This window comes from Oncorhynchus tshawytscha, linkage group LG10 (genome assembly GCF_018296145.1).
Source record: "Oncorhynchus tshawytscha isolate Ot180627B linkage group LG10, Otsh_v2.0, whole genome shotgun sequence".
Taxonomy (NCBI): domain Eukaryota; kingdom Metazoa; phylum Chordata; class Actinopteri; order Salmoniformes; family Salmonidae; genus Oncorhynchus; species Oncorhynchus tshawytscha.
Window position 1 is genome coordinate 76020834 of NC_056438.1, and position 18597 is coordinate 76039430.

General features: G+C 44.8%; 1 protein-coding gene across 1 annotated transcript; it reads right to left on the reverse strand.

The window, feature by feature from the left end:
* Positions 1-12545: 12545 nt before the first annotated feature.
* On the reverse strand, positions 12546-18597 carry LOC112238492 (protein-lysine 6-oxidase-like). Its single transcript, XM_042329098.1, has 7 exons — positions 17270-18597; positions 17075-17183; positions 16611-16742; positions 15413-15569; positions 14066-14161; positions 13797-13912; positions 12546-13250 (listed from the first exon to the last, which is right to left on the reverse strand). Exons 1-7 carry the CDS (start codon positions 18237-18239, stop codon positions 13244-13246), a joined length of 1587 nt encoding a protein of 528 aa, XP_042185032.1. The 5' UTR covers positions 18240-18597; the 3' UTR covers positions 12546-13243.

The window sequence follows — 18597 nt, forward strand, 5'->3', positions numbered from 1 at the left end:
TGTGCTGAATCTAGTGAACACCACAGACATATAAAGCCCCCGCCCCCGCGGGCTTTGAACGAGTAGCTCGGCTTTGACCTTTCAGCCAAGGCTGTCTGCATATATCTCCTCTATTCATTTCATCAGCCACATGACACTAGCTGGGAGGCTGCAGCCTGTTGACTGTGTCTCCTCTGTAAACAGTGAAAGACTGGTATGTCTGGAACCAAGAACAATACTACGAGATGAACGTCGCACAATTCCCCATGTACACTACATACTGTAGGGACTAGGAATAGGGTACCATTTGGGATGAACTTAGACTTTCTCTATAACAGCTACTGACGTCTGTTGGACTGTTGGTTTCTTCCAGCCAAAACTAACACAGGAGTAGACTGGATATCAGGATACCCTGCTGAAGCTGTTAATACTGCAGATGTGGATGAACGGGAGGATATTCTTACTTACTGTTGGCTGGGTCTGGTGTCTGGGGAGCTTCCAACCAGGGGAAAAGTACAGCTTCCTGGGTAGTTAGATCTGTCTGTATGTCTGTCTCTGGCACTCTGTCTGTACACCAGCCCACATCACTGCACGACACATAACATTGGCAGTACAGTACAGTGTTTCAAAACCATTTCTGTACCAGTGATTGGTCGAGACATGGTCCTCCTCTTTTTGTTAATCAGCTCATGTTTAAAACAAATACAACATGTAAAACCACCACTGGAGATACAACTCACCACTATAACTGTTCCTCTGGAGATACAACTCACCACTATAACTGTCCCTCTGTCTGGAGATACAACTCACCACTATAACTGTTCCTCTGTCTGGAGATACAACTCACCACTATAACTGTTCCTCTGTCTGGAGATACAACTCACCACTATAACTGTTCCTCTGTCTGGAGATACAACTCACCACTATAACTGTTCCTCTGGAGATACAACTCACCACTATAACTGTTCCTCTGGAGATATAACTCACCACTATAACTGTTCCTCTGTCTGGAGATACAACTCACCACTATAACTGTTCCTCTGGAGATACAACTCACCACTATAACTGTTCCTCTGGAGATACAACTCACCACTATAACTGTTCCTCTGTCTGGAGATACAACACACCACTATAACTGTTCCTCTGGAAATACAACTCACCACTATAACTGTTCCTATGGAAATACAACTCACCACTATAACATTTCCTCTGGAAATACAACTCACCACTATAACTGTTCCTCTGTCTGGAGATACAACTCACCACTATAACTGTTCCTCTGTCTGGAGATACAACTCACCACTATAACTGTTCCTCTGTCTGGAGATACAACTCACCACTATAACTGTTCCTCTGGAGATACAACTCACCACTATAACTGTTCCTCTGTCTGGAGATACAACTCACCACTATGACTGATCCTCTGTCTGGAGATGCAACTCACCACTATAACTGTTCCTCTGGAAATACAACTCACCACTATGACTGTTCCTCTGTCTGGAGATACAACTCACCACTATAACTGTTCCTCTGGAGATACAACTCACCACTATAACTGTTCCTCTGGAGATACAACTCACCACTATAACTGTTCCTCTGTCTGGAGATACAACTCACCACTATGACTGTTCCTCTGTCTGGAGATACAACTCACCACTATGACTGTTCCTCTGTCTGGAGATACAACTCACCACTGTAACTGTTCCTCTGTCTGGAGATACAACTCACCACTACAACTGTTCCTCTTCCTTAGCCATTTTGTTTTCCTCCCAGTTGTGCTGTCTATCTGCCTCAGCATCTTCTCTGCTGTCACTGTACTTCTTGTTCTCTGTCTGTCTGCCTGTCTGCTTATAAAGGGCAATTCCACCACTTTCAATCTCATTTTCATTATCCAGTACCATACCAGTGTCTACATACTGTGAAAACGGTACATTTCTTTTGTAGAAAAATAAATAAAGTAATGACATCATGACATAAAGTAATGACGTCATGACATAAAGTAATGACATCATCAAAAGTTTAAACATGTTCAAAAACAGTGATTTTTAAACACTATGAGACTCACAATGATGTGGGGAGCAAGGAAATTCCATCCTTCTGGCTACTAAAAAAAAATCACTGCTTGTGCCTTCCCGAATGGTGAAGCGGTCTAAGGCACTGCATCGCCGTGTAGAAATGTCAATACAGTCTGGGGTGCGATCCCAAGCTGTGTCCCAGCCGACCGTGACTGAGAGTCCCATAGTGCGGTGAACAATTGGCCCAGCGTTTTTCCGGGTTAGCGGAGGGTTTGACCGAGGGGCTTTAATTGGCTCATTGTGCTCTAGTGACTCCTTGTGGTGGGCCGGGCGCCTGCAAGCTGACCTCGGTTTTTTCCTCCAATACATTGGTGCAGCTGGCTTCCGGGTTAAGCAAGCATGTGTTAAGAAGCAGCGTGGCTTGGCAGTCTTGTTCAGAGTACGCACAACTCAACCTTCACCTCTCCCGAGCGTGTTGGGGAGTTACAGCAATGAGACAGGATCGCAATTGGTTCTCACGAAATTGGGGAGAAAAAGAGGGTCAATTATTTAATATATATATATTTTTAAACAACATTAAAACCCCTATGTTTTCCATTTAATCCTACCCTGTGATGTCACAGAGCACTTTTTAACTACAGATCATAGAAACAGACACTGGTATTGTGCTGGAGATAATGAATATGAGGTTGAAAAGTGGTGGAATTGCCATTTGGCCCTTATATGTTATAAAAACCAAGCTAACGACTTAGAGCCTGTCATATGTGTTCCCTTAAATCAGCACCTACCCTAAGTGTTCATTACTATTACAGGTGTCCAGTCTATCATATTGTGCTGAATTATCACCTACCCTATTAATCACTATTACAGGGCTCCAGACTAACATGTACCCCTGAATCATCACCTACCCTAAGTGTTCATTACTATTACAAGGCTCCAGACTAACATGTACCCCTGAATCATCACCTACCCTAAGTGTTCATCACTATTACAGGGCTCCAGACTAACATGTACCCCTGAATCATCACCTACCCTAAGTGTTCATTAAATCAAATCAAACTTTATTTGTCACATGCGCCGAATACAACAAGTGTAGACCTTACTGTGTAATGTTTACTTACTTTTTTGGGGTGGTAGGTAGCCTAGTGGTTAGAGCATTGGGCCAGTAACCAACAGGTGGCTGCATCAAATCCCCGACCTGACAAGGTAGAAATCTGTTATTCTGCCCCTCAACAAGGCAGTTAAACCCACTGTTTACCGGTAGGCCGTCATTGTAAATGTAAGTTAAATAAAGGGTAAATTAAAAAATTCAAGCCCTTAACCAACAGTGCCGTTCAAGAAGAGTTGAGGAAATATTTGCCAACTAATGTAAAAAAGATATATATAAAAAAGTAACACAATAACAGCTGCTACAGACCGGCTTCGTGAGACGCACTTAACTCTCTTTCTGATGTCCTGCACAAGCTAAATGACTCTGAATTCATTATTTTAGGTAGATTTGAACTGGGACATGCTTACATCTGTATCGGACTCTTTTAAATAACTGTGTGACTCTCTGAATCTTACACAATTAATTAATGCCCCTTCAAGATCAAATCCCAAAGCACCTAACAAATCAACGCTACTGGACATTCTTCTAACGAATCCCCCTCACAAATACACAGTTCCCAAAGAAGGGCCAGATGTATACAGAATGGTGTCGTCTGCGTAGAGGTGGATCAGGGAATCATGTTGCAAGAGCGACATTGTTGATATATACAGAGAAAAGAGTCGGTACGAGAACTGAACCCTCTGGAACCCCCAAAGAGACTGCCAAAGGTCCAGACAACATGCCCTCCGATTTGACACAAGTAGATGGTGAACCAGGCGAGGCAGTCATTTGAGAAACCAAGGCTGTTGAGTCTGCCGATAAGAATACGGTGATTGACAGTCGAAAGCCTTGGCCAGGTCAATGAAGACGGCTGCACAGTACTGTTTGCCGGGGTTGGGGTAGCCAGGAGGAAAGCATGGCCAGCCGTAGAGAAATGCTTATTGAAATTCTCGATTATTGTGGATTTATCGGTGGTGACAGTGTTACCTAGCCTCAGTGCAGTGGGCAGCTGGGAGGAGGTGCTCTTATTCTCCATGGACTTTACAGTGTCCCAAAACCTTTTGGAGTTAGAGCTACAGGAGGCATTTTCTGTTTGAAAAAGCTAGCCTTAGCTTTTCTGACTGACTGCATGTATTGGTTCCTGACTTCCCTGAAAAGTTACATATCGCAGGGACTATTCGATGCTAGTGCGTTCCGCCACAGGATGTTTTTGTGCTGGTCGAGGGTAGTCAGGTCTGGAGTGGACCAAGGGCTATATCTGCTCTTAGTTCTACATTTATTTTGTAAGGGGCATACTTATTTAAGATGGTGAGGAAATTACTTTTAAAGAACGACCAGGCATACTCGACTGAAGGGATGAGGTCAATATCCTTCCAGGATACCAGGGCCAGGTCGATTAGAAAGGCCTGCTCCCAGAAGTGTTTTAGGGAGCGTTTGACAGTGATGCGGGGTGGTCGTTTGACCGTGGACCCATAGAGGATGCAGGCAATGAGGCAGTGATCACAGAGATTCTGATTGAATAGAGCAGAGGTGTATTTGGAGAGCAAGTTGGTCAGGATAATATCTATGAGAGTGCCCATGTTTACGGATTTCGGGTTGTACCTGTTGGGTTCCTTGATAATTTGTGTGAGATTGAGGGCATCTAGCTTAGAATGTAGGACTGCCAGGGTGTTAAGCATATCCCAGTTTAGGTCACTTAACAGAACAAACTCTGAAGATAGATGGGGGGCAATCAATTCACATATGGTGTCCAGGGCACAGCTGGGAGCTGAGGGGTGTCTATAACAGGAAACAACAGTGAGAGTTCTGGAGAGATTCATTTTTTAAATTAACTCGAACTGTTTGGGCATAGACCTGGAATGTATGACGGAACTTTGCAGACTATCTCTGGAGTAGATGTCAACTCCTCCCCCTTTGGCAGTTCTATCTTGATGGAAAATGTTGTAGTTGGGTTTGGAAATCTCAGAATTTTTGGTGGCCTTCCTAAGCCAGGATTCAGACATGGAAAGGACATCAGGGTTGGCGGAGTGTGCTAAAGCAGTGAGCAAAACAAACTTAGGGAAACTTTCGGGTTACAGAAGTCAACAAATGAGAGTGCCTGGGGACACGCAGGGCCTGGGTTAACCTCTACATCACCAGGGGAACAGAGGAGGAGTAGGATAAGGGTACAGCTAAAGGCTATCAAAACTGGTCGTCTAGTGCGTTGGGGACAGAGACTAAAATGAGCAGATTTCTGGGCGTGGAAGAATAGATTCAGGGCTGATGGAGGTTCTGGCTAAAAGGTCTAAAAAATAGCGGATCCGTGTCACATTGGGTGAGGCGGGTTACCGGAAGGTATATTTAATTTAAAAATGGAAAAGAGATTGAAAATAAATTGAAATACATACAAAAAAGACGAAAAATACAAAAAGTAAATGAGAGGACAACAAACCACATCTACACTGCTACGCCATCTTGGGTTTGAGTTCAGGGCTTTGTGATGGACACTCCAATACCTTGACTTTGTTGTCCTTCAGCCATTTTGCCACAACTTTGGAAGTATGCTTGGGATCATTGTCCATTTGGAAGACCCATTTGCGACCAAGTTTTAACTTCCTGACTGATGTCTTGAGATGTTGCTTCAATGTATCCACATAATTTTCCTCCCTCATGAAGCCATCTATTTTGTGAAGTGCACCAGACCCTCCTGCAGCAAAGCCTCCCCTCAACATGATGCTGCCACCCCCATGCTTCACGGTTGGAATGGTGTTCTTTGGCTTGCAAGCATCCCCCTTTTTCCTCCTAACACAATGATGGTCATTATGGCCAAACAGTTCTATTTTTGTTTCATCAGACCAGAGGACATTTCTCCAAAAAGTACAATCTTTGTCCCCATGTGCAGTCTGGCTTTTATGGCGGTTTTGGAGCAGTGGCTTCTTCCTTGCTGAATGGCCTTTCAGATTATGTCGATATAGGACTCGTTTTACTGTGGATATAGATACTTTTGTACCTGTTTCCTCCAGCATTTTCACAAGGTCCTTTGCTGTTGTTCTGGGATTGATTTGCACCTTTTGCACCAAAGTACATTCATCTCTAGGAGACAGAGCATGTCTCCTTTCTGAGCGGTATGACGGCTGCGTGGTCCCATGGTGTTTATACTTGCAAACTATTGTTTGTACAGATGAACGTGGTACCTTCAGGCATTTGGAAATTGCTCTAAAGGATGAACCAGAATTTTGGAGGTCTACAATTTTTTCCTGAGGTCTTGGCTGATTTCTTTTGATTTTCCCATGATGTCAAGCAAAGAGGCACTGAGTTTGAAGGTAGGCCTTGAAATATATCCACAGGTACACCTCCAATTGATTCAAATTATGTCAATTAGCCTATCAGAAGCTTCTAAAGCCATGACATAATTTCCTGGAATTTTCCAAGCTGTTTAAATGCACAGTCAACTTAGTGTATGTATACTTCTGACCCACTGGAATTGTGATACAGTGAATTAGAAGTGAAATCATCTGTCTGTAAACAATTGTTGGAAAAATTACTCGTGTCACAAAGTAGAAGTCCTAAACGACTTGCAAGTCCTAACCAACTTGCCAAAACTATAGTTTGTTAGCAAGAAATTTGAGGAGTGGTTGAAAAACGTGTTTTAATGACTCCAACCTAAGTGTATGTAAACTTCCGACCCAACTAAAAGTATAGTATAGTCCAGCCGACCTCGCCCCTGCAGCCTCTGTTTGCCTGCCTGCCTGCCTGCCTGCCTGCCTGCCTGCCTGCCTGCCTGCCTGCATGCCTGCATGCTTGCCTGCCTGCCTTGCCTTCCTGCCTCTGCCTGCCTGCCTTCTGTCTGTCTGTCTGTCTGTCTGTCTGTCTGTCTGTCTGTCTGTCTGTCTGTCTGTCTGTCTGTCTGTCTGTCTGTCTGTCTGTCTGTCTGTCTGTCCGCCGTCCGCCCGCCTGCCTGCCTCTGTCTACCTGTCTGTCTGTCCTGAACAGCAGCTGGGTGTTAACACACTGGGTTTGATAATAGATGTGTTGTTTGTTTCTCCTTACCCCTGGGCATTCAGTTCTGGAAAACTAACACCATGATGCTATGTAATAATGGTTCAAGTCACAGCTTAGAATGTGTGCAACATACAACAAATTGTTTTGGGATTTTGATAAGTTAAGGGAGGGTTCAATCAAATCAAACTGTATTTGTCACATGCGCCGAATACAACAGGTAGACCTTACCATGAAATGCTTACTTACAGGCTCTAACCAACAGTGCAGTTCAAGAAATAGTGTTAAGAAAACATTTACTAAATAAAATAAAGTGAAATTAAAAAGTAACACAGTAGAATGACATAACAATAACGAGGCTACTATATACAGGGAGCCCGGTACCGAGTAAATGTGTGGGGGTACAGGTTAGTGAGGTAATTTGTACATGTTGGTAAGGGTAATGGGTAAATACATAGATGATCAACAGCGAGTAGCAGCAGTGTAAAAACAAAGTGTGGGAGGGGGGGCAATGTAAATAGTTTGGGTGGCCAGCAGTCTTATAGCTTGGGGGTAGAAGCCTTTTGGACCTAGACTTAGCGCTCCGGTACCGCTTGCCGTGCGGCAGCAGAGAGAACAGTCTATGACTTGGGTGACTGGAGAAGAGGTCATTATACAGATGTGTAGGTGTATTCACCACTCATACACCACCAGACTAACACACAGACCAAATTCCTGACCGGTCCTCCTCACTCATGATTTATTTCATCTGCCGTATGGGGCAGCAGGGTAGCCTAGTGGTTAGAGTGTGGAGGCGGCAGGGTAGCTTAGTGGTTAGAGTGTAGAGGCAGCAGGGTAGCCTAGTGGTTAGAGTGTAGAGGCGGCAGGGTAGCCTAGTGGTTAGAGCGTTGGACTAGTAGCCGGAAGGTTGCAAGTTCAAACCACCGAGCTAACAAGGTACAAATTGATCGTTCTGCCCCTGAACAAGGCAGTTAACCCACTGTTCCTAGGCTGTCATTGAAAATAAGAATTTGTTCTTAACTGACTTGCCTGGTTAAATAATGGTAAAAAAAAGTGTGTGTGTGTGTGTGTGTGTGTGTGTGTGTGTTTATTGTGTCTGTGTGTGTGTGTGTGTGTGTGTGTTGTGTGTGTGTGTGTGTGTGTGCCAGGTGGACATTTCCTCTGTGTGTGTGTGTGTGTGTGTGTGACTTGTGTGTAGGTGTGGTGTGTGTGTGTGTGTGTGTGGTGTTTGTGTTTGTGTGTGTGTATATATAGTCTCCTGTTTATTAAATTCTGTATGTTGGTCGAGGTCTCTGCCTGCCAGTTCTATAAGTCTGCCAGGTGGACATTTCCTCTCACTCTCCCTGTGTCGTGCTCTCTCTCTATCCTGACTTAGCTGTAGGCTGCTGGCCCATAGTTGTAGCCGTAATGTATGAACTGGACCCTCTTTCTGTTTGTCTGAGCTGTAGGATACCGGCCGTAGCTCTGATGTATATTATGGGGGAACTGGACCCTCTCTCTGTTTGTCTGAGCTGTAGGATGCCGGCCGTAGCTCTGATGTATATTATGTCTGAACTGGACCCTCTCTCTGTTTGTCTGAGCTGTAGGATACCGGCCGTAGCTCTGATGTATATTATGTCTGAACTGGACCCTCTCTCTGTTTGTCTGAGCTGTAGGATACCGGCCGTAGCTCTGATGTATATTATGTCTGAACTGGACCCTCTCTCTGTTTGTCTGAGCTGTAGGATACCGGCCGTAGCTCTGATGTATATTATGTCTGAACTGGACCCTCTCTCTGTTTGTCTGAGCTGTAGGATGCCGGCCGTAGCTCTGATGTATATTATGTCTGAACTGGACCCTCTCTCTGTTTGTCTGAGCTGTAGGATACCGGCCGTAGCTCTGATGTATATTATGGCTGAACTCAGCAATATTTCTCATCTCAATGAGATGACAGAGTAACTGTGGAATTTCTCTTCTCAGTGCCTAAACCAACCTGCCTGGGGAGGCCAACCCCGAGCCCCGGTTTCCTGGCCCCAGGTATGCACAGCACATCGCAGTCCAGCGCACTCTCCCTCTACAGCTGCCTCAGCCCATGCTCACGTGGCCCAAATATCTCGCCATACCTTAACACCCGTTCCCCACACTACCCACCTACGTGCAGATGCAGCGGAAGGAATGTCTGTGTTTACCAGAGCATTTCTACTGGATCAGTAGCATGACTCAGAGAGGAGCTAGCAGAGAACTTACTCTGAAACATCAAGCTGCCAGTTAGCTAGGCTACGGGCTGTTCCTCATTGGAATTTGCTAAGCAACAGCAACAGTTACTAACCACACTACAGTATAACAAGTAGAATGAGCTTTGGGCTTCTCAATGTTCTTCTCTCTGTCTGTTCTACCTGTATTTGGCCCAATATGGCATTATGTCTCAGAGTCTGTGTCCCAGACGGCATCCTATTTCCTATACAGTGAGTGGACAAAACATTAGGAACACCTTCCAAATATTGAAATGGACCCTCTTCTGCCCTCAGAACAGCCTCAATTCGTCAAGGCATGGACTCTACGAGGTGTCGAAAGCGTTCCACAGTGATGCTGGCCCATGTTGACTCCAATGCTTCCCACAGTTGTCTCAAGTTTGCTGGATGTCCTTTGGGTGGTGGACCATTCTGATACACACAGGAAACTGTTGAGCGTGAAAAATCCTGCAGCATTGCAGTCCTTGACACACTAAAACTAGTACTCCTGGCACCTACTACCATATCCCGTTCAAAGGCACTTAAATCTTTGGTCTGGCCCATTCACTCTCTGAACGGCACACATACGTAATCCATGTCTCAGTTGTCTCAAGGCTTAAAAATCCTTATTTAACCCCTTCATCTATACTGATTGAATTTGATATATCAGGTGACATCAGTAATGGGTCACAGCTTATACATGGATTCACTTGGTCAGTCTATGTCATGGAAATAACAGGTGTTCCTAAAGTTTTGACAACTCCCTATTGGCCCTAGTTAAAAGTAGTTCACTATATAGGGAATAAGATCGCATATCAGAGACTGATATCCTTCCTGCCAACAACATCTGGGTTGATGTAATGATGTCTGAGTGATGTTAAGCAGAAGGAGCCAACCTGGTGTTTCCATCTCCATCTACTGTAGTAGCTCTGAAGTCCCTGGCCAGGAGGAGCTGGACGCTCCTGATGTCTGAACTAGCTGCTACCGTCCGTATGCATGCTGCATGGCTCACAGCTGAGCAAACAGCCACTGTCTTCTCTTCTACATGGCATGTTTGAAATCACAGGGCCTTTCTAGAAGATCTGGGTAGAGTAGGAAACAAAGCTTTGTAGCATCTAATGTTTTTGTTCAAACAGTTGGTATGTTCAATGGTTGATTCTCTAGTCCTACTGACTAGTCCTGTTTCTGTTGACCACAAAAGTAGAAAGTCTGTACCTCCACAACAGAGTGGAGCTTTGACTTAGATTGTCACTGACTGTCTGTAAATATTGGGCTGGAATTCCTAGACAGACGGGATGGAATGGAGTTGAATAAAGAGGAAGAGGATTTTCCAGTCAGACTCTTTCAATAACATAGACAATCTATTCTGGCATAGACACACATTAGAGGCTTCCAGTGTAAACCAGTTCATCTTAGATGTTTGCTGTTCTTTTACAACAGAGTCTATGTCTTCTGGTGGCTTCATATATATTTATCTTATTGAATGCAGGTAGTGTTCTCAAATCTTGATTCAACATTCAAAAACTTTTCAGTGACAAAATGTGTTATAAATAGCTTTGTACATAATGACTTTCCAACTCAAACCAACCCATGGCTGTATAACAACCTCTGACCTCCGTCTCCACATAGGCCTGTCAGCAAACAAACTGTCACGTCACAGCAGCTCTCCTCTGTGTTTGTGAAATCTGGTGTTCTTGGGCTCAGCCTCTCTTAAGACCAGGCACAATCTGCACCACACGTACTCCACTCCCAGCAGTCTTCATTCAAAAGGTGGGTTGAGTCAAATTGAGGAGATACTCTCAAAAATCAGTTCATCCAAAATTGCATTGCAGTATTTAGGAAGCAACATTAAGTGTTTTTTCCTCCACTTGTCCAACTGGAACACACAAATAGTTTTGATGTAGTGTGAAAATAACCATTAAAAAAAAACCAGGAAAGATTTTCTGTGCAAAATGTCCAAATGACATCAGTTTGACCGGTTGTAAGGAAATAGGAAAGCTGTGAAAACAACCCAAAGTGTTTCTGATAAGATTTCAGTTCGGCTTGGATGCATATTTTATGTGGTTAAAATACTATTTGCTTTTATGATGCTGATAAAGACAGCACCTCTACAGACGGTAGCCTATCTAACTGCTCATTCTCATTCGCTCAAGATGCTGAAAGAAAGAAATCCTGTTTCTCCACTGTTCTCCACTCCACCCTGTTCCCGAGTCAAAATGTTGCCTACATTTGATGTATCATTTTTACTGCAGGAATTGCGTAATTCTGCTGGAGGACAAAGGAAAACTCCACCCCAAAAAACGTTATTTTGGTATTTGTTTCATTATAGATCCATTGCTGTTTTGCATCATGTGATTCAGAATGCATCATATGGGGATGATTTCTGTATTTTGAAAGCGACATATCTTGAAAACTTGATTGTTGACAAACAAAACATTTTGGGACTATGACAACAATGGGCTAATGAAACAAATACCAAACGATAGTTTTTTTGGGGGGGTTGGAATTTTCCTTTGAATGTTTTAGGCTATGTGAGAGGTTATATATAGACCGACAGTCAGTTTCCATTTAAACCATCTCAACAGTATGCTACAGTTCCCTTGATGTGCTATAGGCCTATTTGAAGTCCCCGTCTTGTAACTTGAGAATTTGTTTCGTGTATCTCAATCATCACACATAACCTAGCTATCATCCTCTTCTACCACTTCACTTAATAGTTCCCAAACGTTACTCGTCTGGTCCTCCCTTCTCTTTATTTTCAACTCTCCATTTCGCAGCCTTTCCCTTATTGAATTCAACTCTGACATTTTCCTTTTTTTTGCCTCAGTGGATCAACGCTAAACTTTTGCTGCCTGTTCCCAAAAGCATTTGTTGAGTAGCGTGTAGGCTATTTGGAGCGTGTACAGTTAGGTCCGTAAGCTTTGGCTTACGCACTAGTGCCTTTAATAATGAAATTAAAACCTACATGTAGCCTATAGATATAAATTGCACAAGAAGTATACATTTACGGATTTTTTAAGATATTGTTTTCTCCTAATTCAACCCGCCCGCCACCCACCCGGATTTCATCCACACAATATTTCACGATCAACCCTAAACCCATCGTCCCTCAGATATAGGCCTAACCAGAAAATAATAATTTGTTCTTAACTGACTTGCCTAGTTAAATAAAGGTACAATTAAAACATTTAAAATATAGGCCTAACCGCGGGGACTGCGGGTGCTTCACTAGTGTGAGCTCTATTTTCCATGTGACAAAAGAAAAGAATAGTCGGAGGTGAATTTATTTTTAATACACCCACTCTTCACCATGCTTATTGTATCTAGAACAACACCCTCAACAAAAACAACACCAATTGTAAAATGTAGGTTTGAGCGGCATATAAACAATTTTACATTACAATGTAAAATAAAATAAAATAACATTCGCTCACACATGCATACATACTTACAAAGTAAAAGAAAATCTATTATTACATTGATACTTAGCACATACAAGACCAGGCGTTTGCAACTTATTAATTATGGCCACGAAGTGGTTATTAAAGATGTACTCAACTGCATCTAACGATACTACAAGTGCAGATCAAACATCAAAGCATACAAATAATATTATTCAGGCATAATGTCTAATTCAAGCACAGGCACTTTTTCCATTCTATTCTCCAAGATCATGCTAAATAATACAAAAATATCCCTCTTCTTCAATGGATTTGTTATATCGATAAAAATACACAATGTCATGTCATCTCATAATCCTAGGTATTTAGTAACAAAATGCCTTCTTTAGTACAGATTTCCAAACATATAACACAGTAAAGAATTGAAGGAATGTCATCAACAGAGGAATGTAAAAAAACAAAAAAAATCTATCTACAACATCTATTGGCCACAACAACTGGTTGAGATTGTTGCTGTTTACAGTACTTAAAGGGACAAGAGGAAAAATACCTCAGAATCCATGGGATGCTTTAACCCCTGTGGAGAGAGGAAGAAAGAGATCACTTTAAGAAATAGTGGTATGTAGTGTATCAAATCAAATGTATTCTGTTATATTTCCAAGTGTGCTCCTGAGTGGAGGTGCGGTCTAAAAGCACTGCCTCTCAGTGTAAGAGGAATCACTACAGTCCCTGGTTTGAATCCAGGCTGTGTCACATCCGGAGTCCCATAGGGCGGTGCACAATCGGCCCAGTCTCGTCCGGGTATGGCCGGGTTTGGTCGTCATTGTAAATAAGAATTTGTTCTTAACTGACTTGCCTAGTTAAATAAAATATATCTAATATATATATACAATATACACAATATATATATTAATGTTTATGCTATTACCATTACCAAAAACATCTATATTTGCCACCCAGCCTCTATTTTTTGCACTTACATGGCCTTTGGGGTGGAAAAACCTACACAGGGCTGAGACCTTCTTATGTATGGCATCATGGCCAATTACAGAGAGTCCATGATATATTGGTCAATCACAAAGAATCTCATATCGTGGCCAACCAATCACAGAGCATCTCTTACCTGGTTACCCGACAGTTCCGTGTCTGAACCTGAGTACCCGTGTACGTGATATCACACCGCACCACATTGTTGGAATAATCCGACTCTTGAACATGATAACTGGGATTCACTATGACCTGAACAATGAAAAGATTTGTGAGTAAACAACGCTGCTTAGAGGAGATGGTCAGACCTCATTCAGATTGCACTGGGCAGAACTGTTTTACCATTAAGGAATAGACCATTACCAAGTTGCTGTTGTAAATACAATAATAATTGAATGACATTACCCTCAGGAAGTAGTTTCCTGCAGGAACATCAGTGATGTCGATCCACTGACAGTCAATATTGGCAGCATAGGTGTCATGGCAGCCTGGACTCAGCCCCTGTCAACGCAAAACAACACACAGCCACAGCTCAATATGCAAAAAATAATAAAGTGAAAAGAGTTCGAAGGTAACCCAGTAATGAGACATCATCACATTTATCTGGCTCTATTGTTCTATAGTGAAAGGAGGGAGAAAAACTCTTGACCCAGAGTTTTTCCTCTGTACGAGCGTTGCAGAACTAACCTGTGTATGGGTGGTGCAGAACTAACCTGTGTATGGGCGGTGCAGAACTAACCTGTGTATGGGCGGTGCAGAACTAACCTGTGTATGGGCGGTGAGAACTAACCTGTGTATGGGCGGTGCAGAACTAACCTGTGTATGGGCGGTGCAGAACTAACCTGTGTATGGGCGGTGCAGAACTAATCTGTGTATGAGCGGTGCAGAACTAACCTGTGTATGATCGGTGCAGAACTAACCTGTGTATGATCGGTGCAGAACTAACCTGTGTATGGGCGGTGCAGAACTAACCTGTGTATGATCGGTGCAGAACTAACCTGTGTATGGGCGGTGCAGAACTAACCTGTGTATGATCGGTGCAGAACTAACCTGTGTATGGGCGGTGCAGAACTAACCTGTGTATGAGCGGTGCAGAACTAACCTGTGTATGATCGGTGCAGAACTAACCTGTGTATGAGCGGTGCAGAACTAACCTGTGTATGATCGGTGCAGAACTAACCTGTGTATGAGCGGTGCAGAACTAACCTGTGTATGGGCGGTGCAGAACTAACCTGTGTATGATCGGTGCAGAACTAACCTGTGTATGGGCGGTGCAGAACTAACCTGTGTATGATCGGTGCAGAACTAACCTGTGTATGGGCGGTGCAGAACTAACCTGTGTATGATCGGTGCAGAACTAACCTGTGTATGATCGGTGCAGAACTAACCTGTGTATGGGCGGTGCAGAACTAACCTGTGTATGATCGGTGCAGAACTAACCTGTGTATGGGCGGTGCAGAACTAACCTGTGTATGATCGGTGCAGAACTAACCTGTGTATGATCGGTGCAGAACTAACCTGTGTATGATCGGTGCAGAACTAACCTGTGTATGATCGGTGCAGAACTAACCTGTGTATGATCGGTGCAGAACTAACCTGTGTATGATCGGTGCAGAACTAACCTGTATATGATCGGTGCAGAACTAACCTGTGTATGATCGGTGCAGAACTAACCTGTGTATGGGCGGTGCAGAACTAACCTGTGTATGGGCGGTGCAGAACTAACCTGTGTATGGGCGGTGCAGAACTAACCTGTGTATGGGCGGTGCAGGCATATCTGCGTCTAAATCCAGCATCACAACCTGTGTCCTCCAGACAGAAGCTAGCCTTGTGTCCCTCAGCTACCTTCCTTCCTGTTGTCACATCTAGCAGGTCATAGCTACTGAAGGCATCCATACTGTGGTAGTGTCTGGGGGAGGACATAGAGGGGGAGACCGAAGAGAGAGAGAGAGAGAGAGAGAGAGAGAGAGAGGGGAGGAGAGGAGAGAGAGAGAGAGAAGAGAGGAGAAAGGAGACAGAAAGAGACATGAGAGAGTGGAGAGGAGAGACAGGAGAGAGGAGACCGAGAGCGAGGGGCGAGTGACAGGAGAGAGAGAGAGAGAGAGAGAGAGAGAGAGAGAGAGAGAGAGAGAGAGAGAGAGAGAGAGAGAGAGAGAGAGAGAGGGGAGGAGAGAGAGAGAGAGAAGAGAGGAGAAAGGAGACAGAAAGAGACATGAGAGAGGAGAGGAGAGACAGGAGAGAGGAGACCGAGAGCGAGGGGCGAGTGACAAGAGAGAGGAGAGAGACAGGAGAGAGGAGAGAGACAGGAGAGAGGAGAGAGAGGGGAGAGAGACAGGAGAGAGGAGAGGAGCGATAAAGGAGAGTGACAGGAGAGAGGAGAGAGAGGGGAGGGTGACAGGAGAGAGGAGAGAGGGGAGAGTGACAGGAGAGAGGAGAGAGGAGAGAGACAGGAGAGAGGAGAGAGAGGGGAGAGAGACAGGAGAGAGGAGAGAGGAGAGAGACAGGAGAGAGGAGAGAGAGAGGAGAGAGACAGGAGAGAGGAGAGAGGAGAGAGACAGGAGAGAGGAGAGAGAGGGGAGAGAGACAGGAGAGAGGAGAGGAGCGATAAAGGTGAGAGGAGAGTGACAGGAGAGAGGAGAGAAACAGGAGAGAGGAGTGATAAAGGAGAGAGGAGAGAGAGGGGAGAGAGGAGAGGAGCGATAAAGGAGAGGGGAGAGAGACAGGGTACAGGAGTAAATGATGTACAATGATCTGGATTATGTAAAAATTCAGATTCTACAAAAAAAGGAACTGGTCTAATCTATCCTCTGAAGTTTCCCCATACATACATATACAGTTGTTATAAGTGCGTCTGGCCAGCTGCCATTGCCTGTCACGAGTGAGGAAGACCTGAGACAAATAGAGCTAGTTATTTCTACTTCCTATATGCAATGGGAATATATTTACTCACTGGTGACAGCTGTGCCATTCCCACTGGTGTCTTGGTTTAACAGGAAGGAAGTCAGTGGTGCCCTGGTTCTTGACCTTCTGGGGGAAGCGGAGCAGTACTCTGTAGTCTATGTCCCTTGCTGTGCTTGCTGACCTGGGACAGACCATACAGGGAAAGATACATTAACTGTCATATTATATCTGATAAGGTAATCGTTTACAATTGTAAAAATGAGTATGTTTTAAGTTTATTGGCAGTGCAAAACGGAAGTACCTAAGTGACATCCTGTTTATGTTGCCTATTGAGTGGCAAACTACCAATTGAAGGCATTATGTACAGTAGCCACACATTTCAGGAATTGAAGAGACAATGGGATAATGCAGACTTTTTTTTCTCAAAGTGTTTCGCGGATGAAGACAAATAGAGAATATATGCTGTGAAAAAATTGCGCACAAAGCCAGTTGGGCAACTAGAGTATAACGTACCTCGCCAAACAGTTCTCCTCAGCCGCACAGCGCAGCGAGTACATCTGCATCCGCTGGATGTATGCACCTGCCTGGATGGCATACGGGTCTGGGACGAGATCTGGGAGCCCTAAAGAGAGACAATGCCATCACATATATAAGCGCATATAACGGTTGTCACTGGAGCGTTTACACTTTTATGCGCCAATTACATACCATTCTGAAAATATCTAGTGCCGGGGACGGACGCCGGGGGACGCGGCCGCCGCGTGCGTGCTACGGGCGTTCTGCCTCTGGAGGAATACATGTTGTAGAAGACGGAATTCCGGTGGTTTTTAAACGGGTTCCGAGGGTCGTCCGAGACCATGTCCTCGCCATTACTTGCTGCCTCATTCGATGTCTCAGCAGCGTTAACGGGTCCGGGTCCTGGAGGAGTACCCCTCCGGTTAGGGATGACATAACGTGCGTTGGAATTATCCGTTAGTGCGGGTTGCCTGGAGATGGATGCACCGGGCTCCGCGCGCATCTCTTGGTATTCTACGCCCGGTACATGCACTACCTCCCTGCCTCGGGATGAAGAAGCGGGAAGCCCCGAGAGAGCATCCCAGGTAACATCCTGGGTGACAGGGGCTCCTCTCCTCGGTACGCCGCTACCGGAGAACTCGGGGAGCAGCCCAGGGACGGAGGCGTTTCCACGGTAAGTGTACTCTGGTGAGTAGCGCCGTGCGCCAGGGGACCCCGCCACTCCCGCTCGGTATGGCACCTCGGGCTGCGACCTGGACCCTGACTGGCGAGCATTGGGTACCAGATACTGTCTACTATCATGTCCTAAATGTGCTGATCCAGGATCTAGAACGTTGTTGGTTTGGTCCCGTAAATGTCCACCTACGTTCGATTCGATTGGTCCAGGTCTTCTGTGCGCCATTGTGCCTTCCCGCGTTCCAGGCTGCGTCTGACCGGTGCCATCCCTCCCAGTGCTCATGTAGACTCTGGATTGGCTTCTCGGCCGCGCCGGTGGTTGATACTCTGACCCGGTGCTCATCAAACTGTACACCTTACCGTTATTCTCCCACTGAATCCTCTGCCGCCAAGGCCCCAGTCGTTCGCGTGGCGGCTGCTGCTGCCCGGTAATGAGATGAACCAGTCCTTGGAGGAGGTAGAAGAGTAAAACCGACCACTTCGCCATAACTGATAATTTAAACGTACTAAACCCTCTCTAGAACTCATTAACTACAACATTAATCAATAGGCCTACGTATATGACATTTGTATTGCACAGAATAGGCTAAGATGGTTCTGTGGAGGAGTTCAAAGTTCGAAGGAGGAGCGCGTGCACTTTCCGTTCCAGTGAATATGCGGCATAGCCTGCCTGTTTTCTCTGTGTGCGGCACTACTGATGGTTGGAGAGGACAGGAAGCTTGAATTTCTCAGCCATTTATCAAAACGGGCTAGTTTACTTAAGCATGCACAGAAAGCCTGAGGTTCGAGAGAAAATACTTAACTCTTTCCTCCCTGTGCAGTTCAGTTACACAAGCCTTATAACG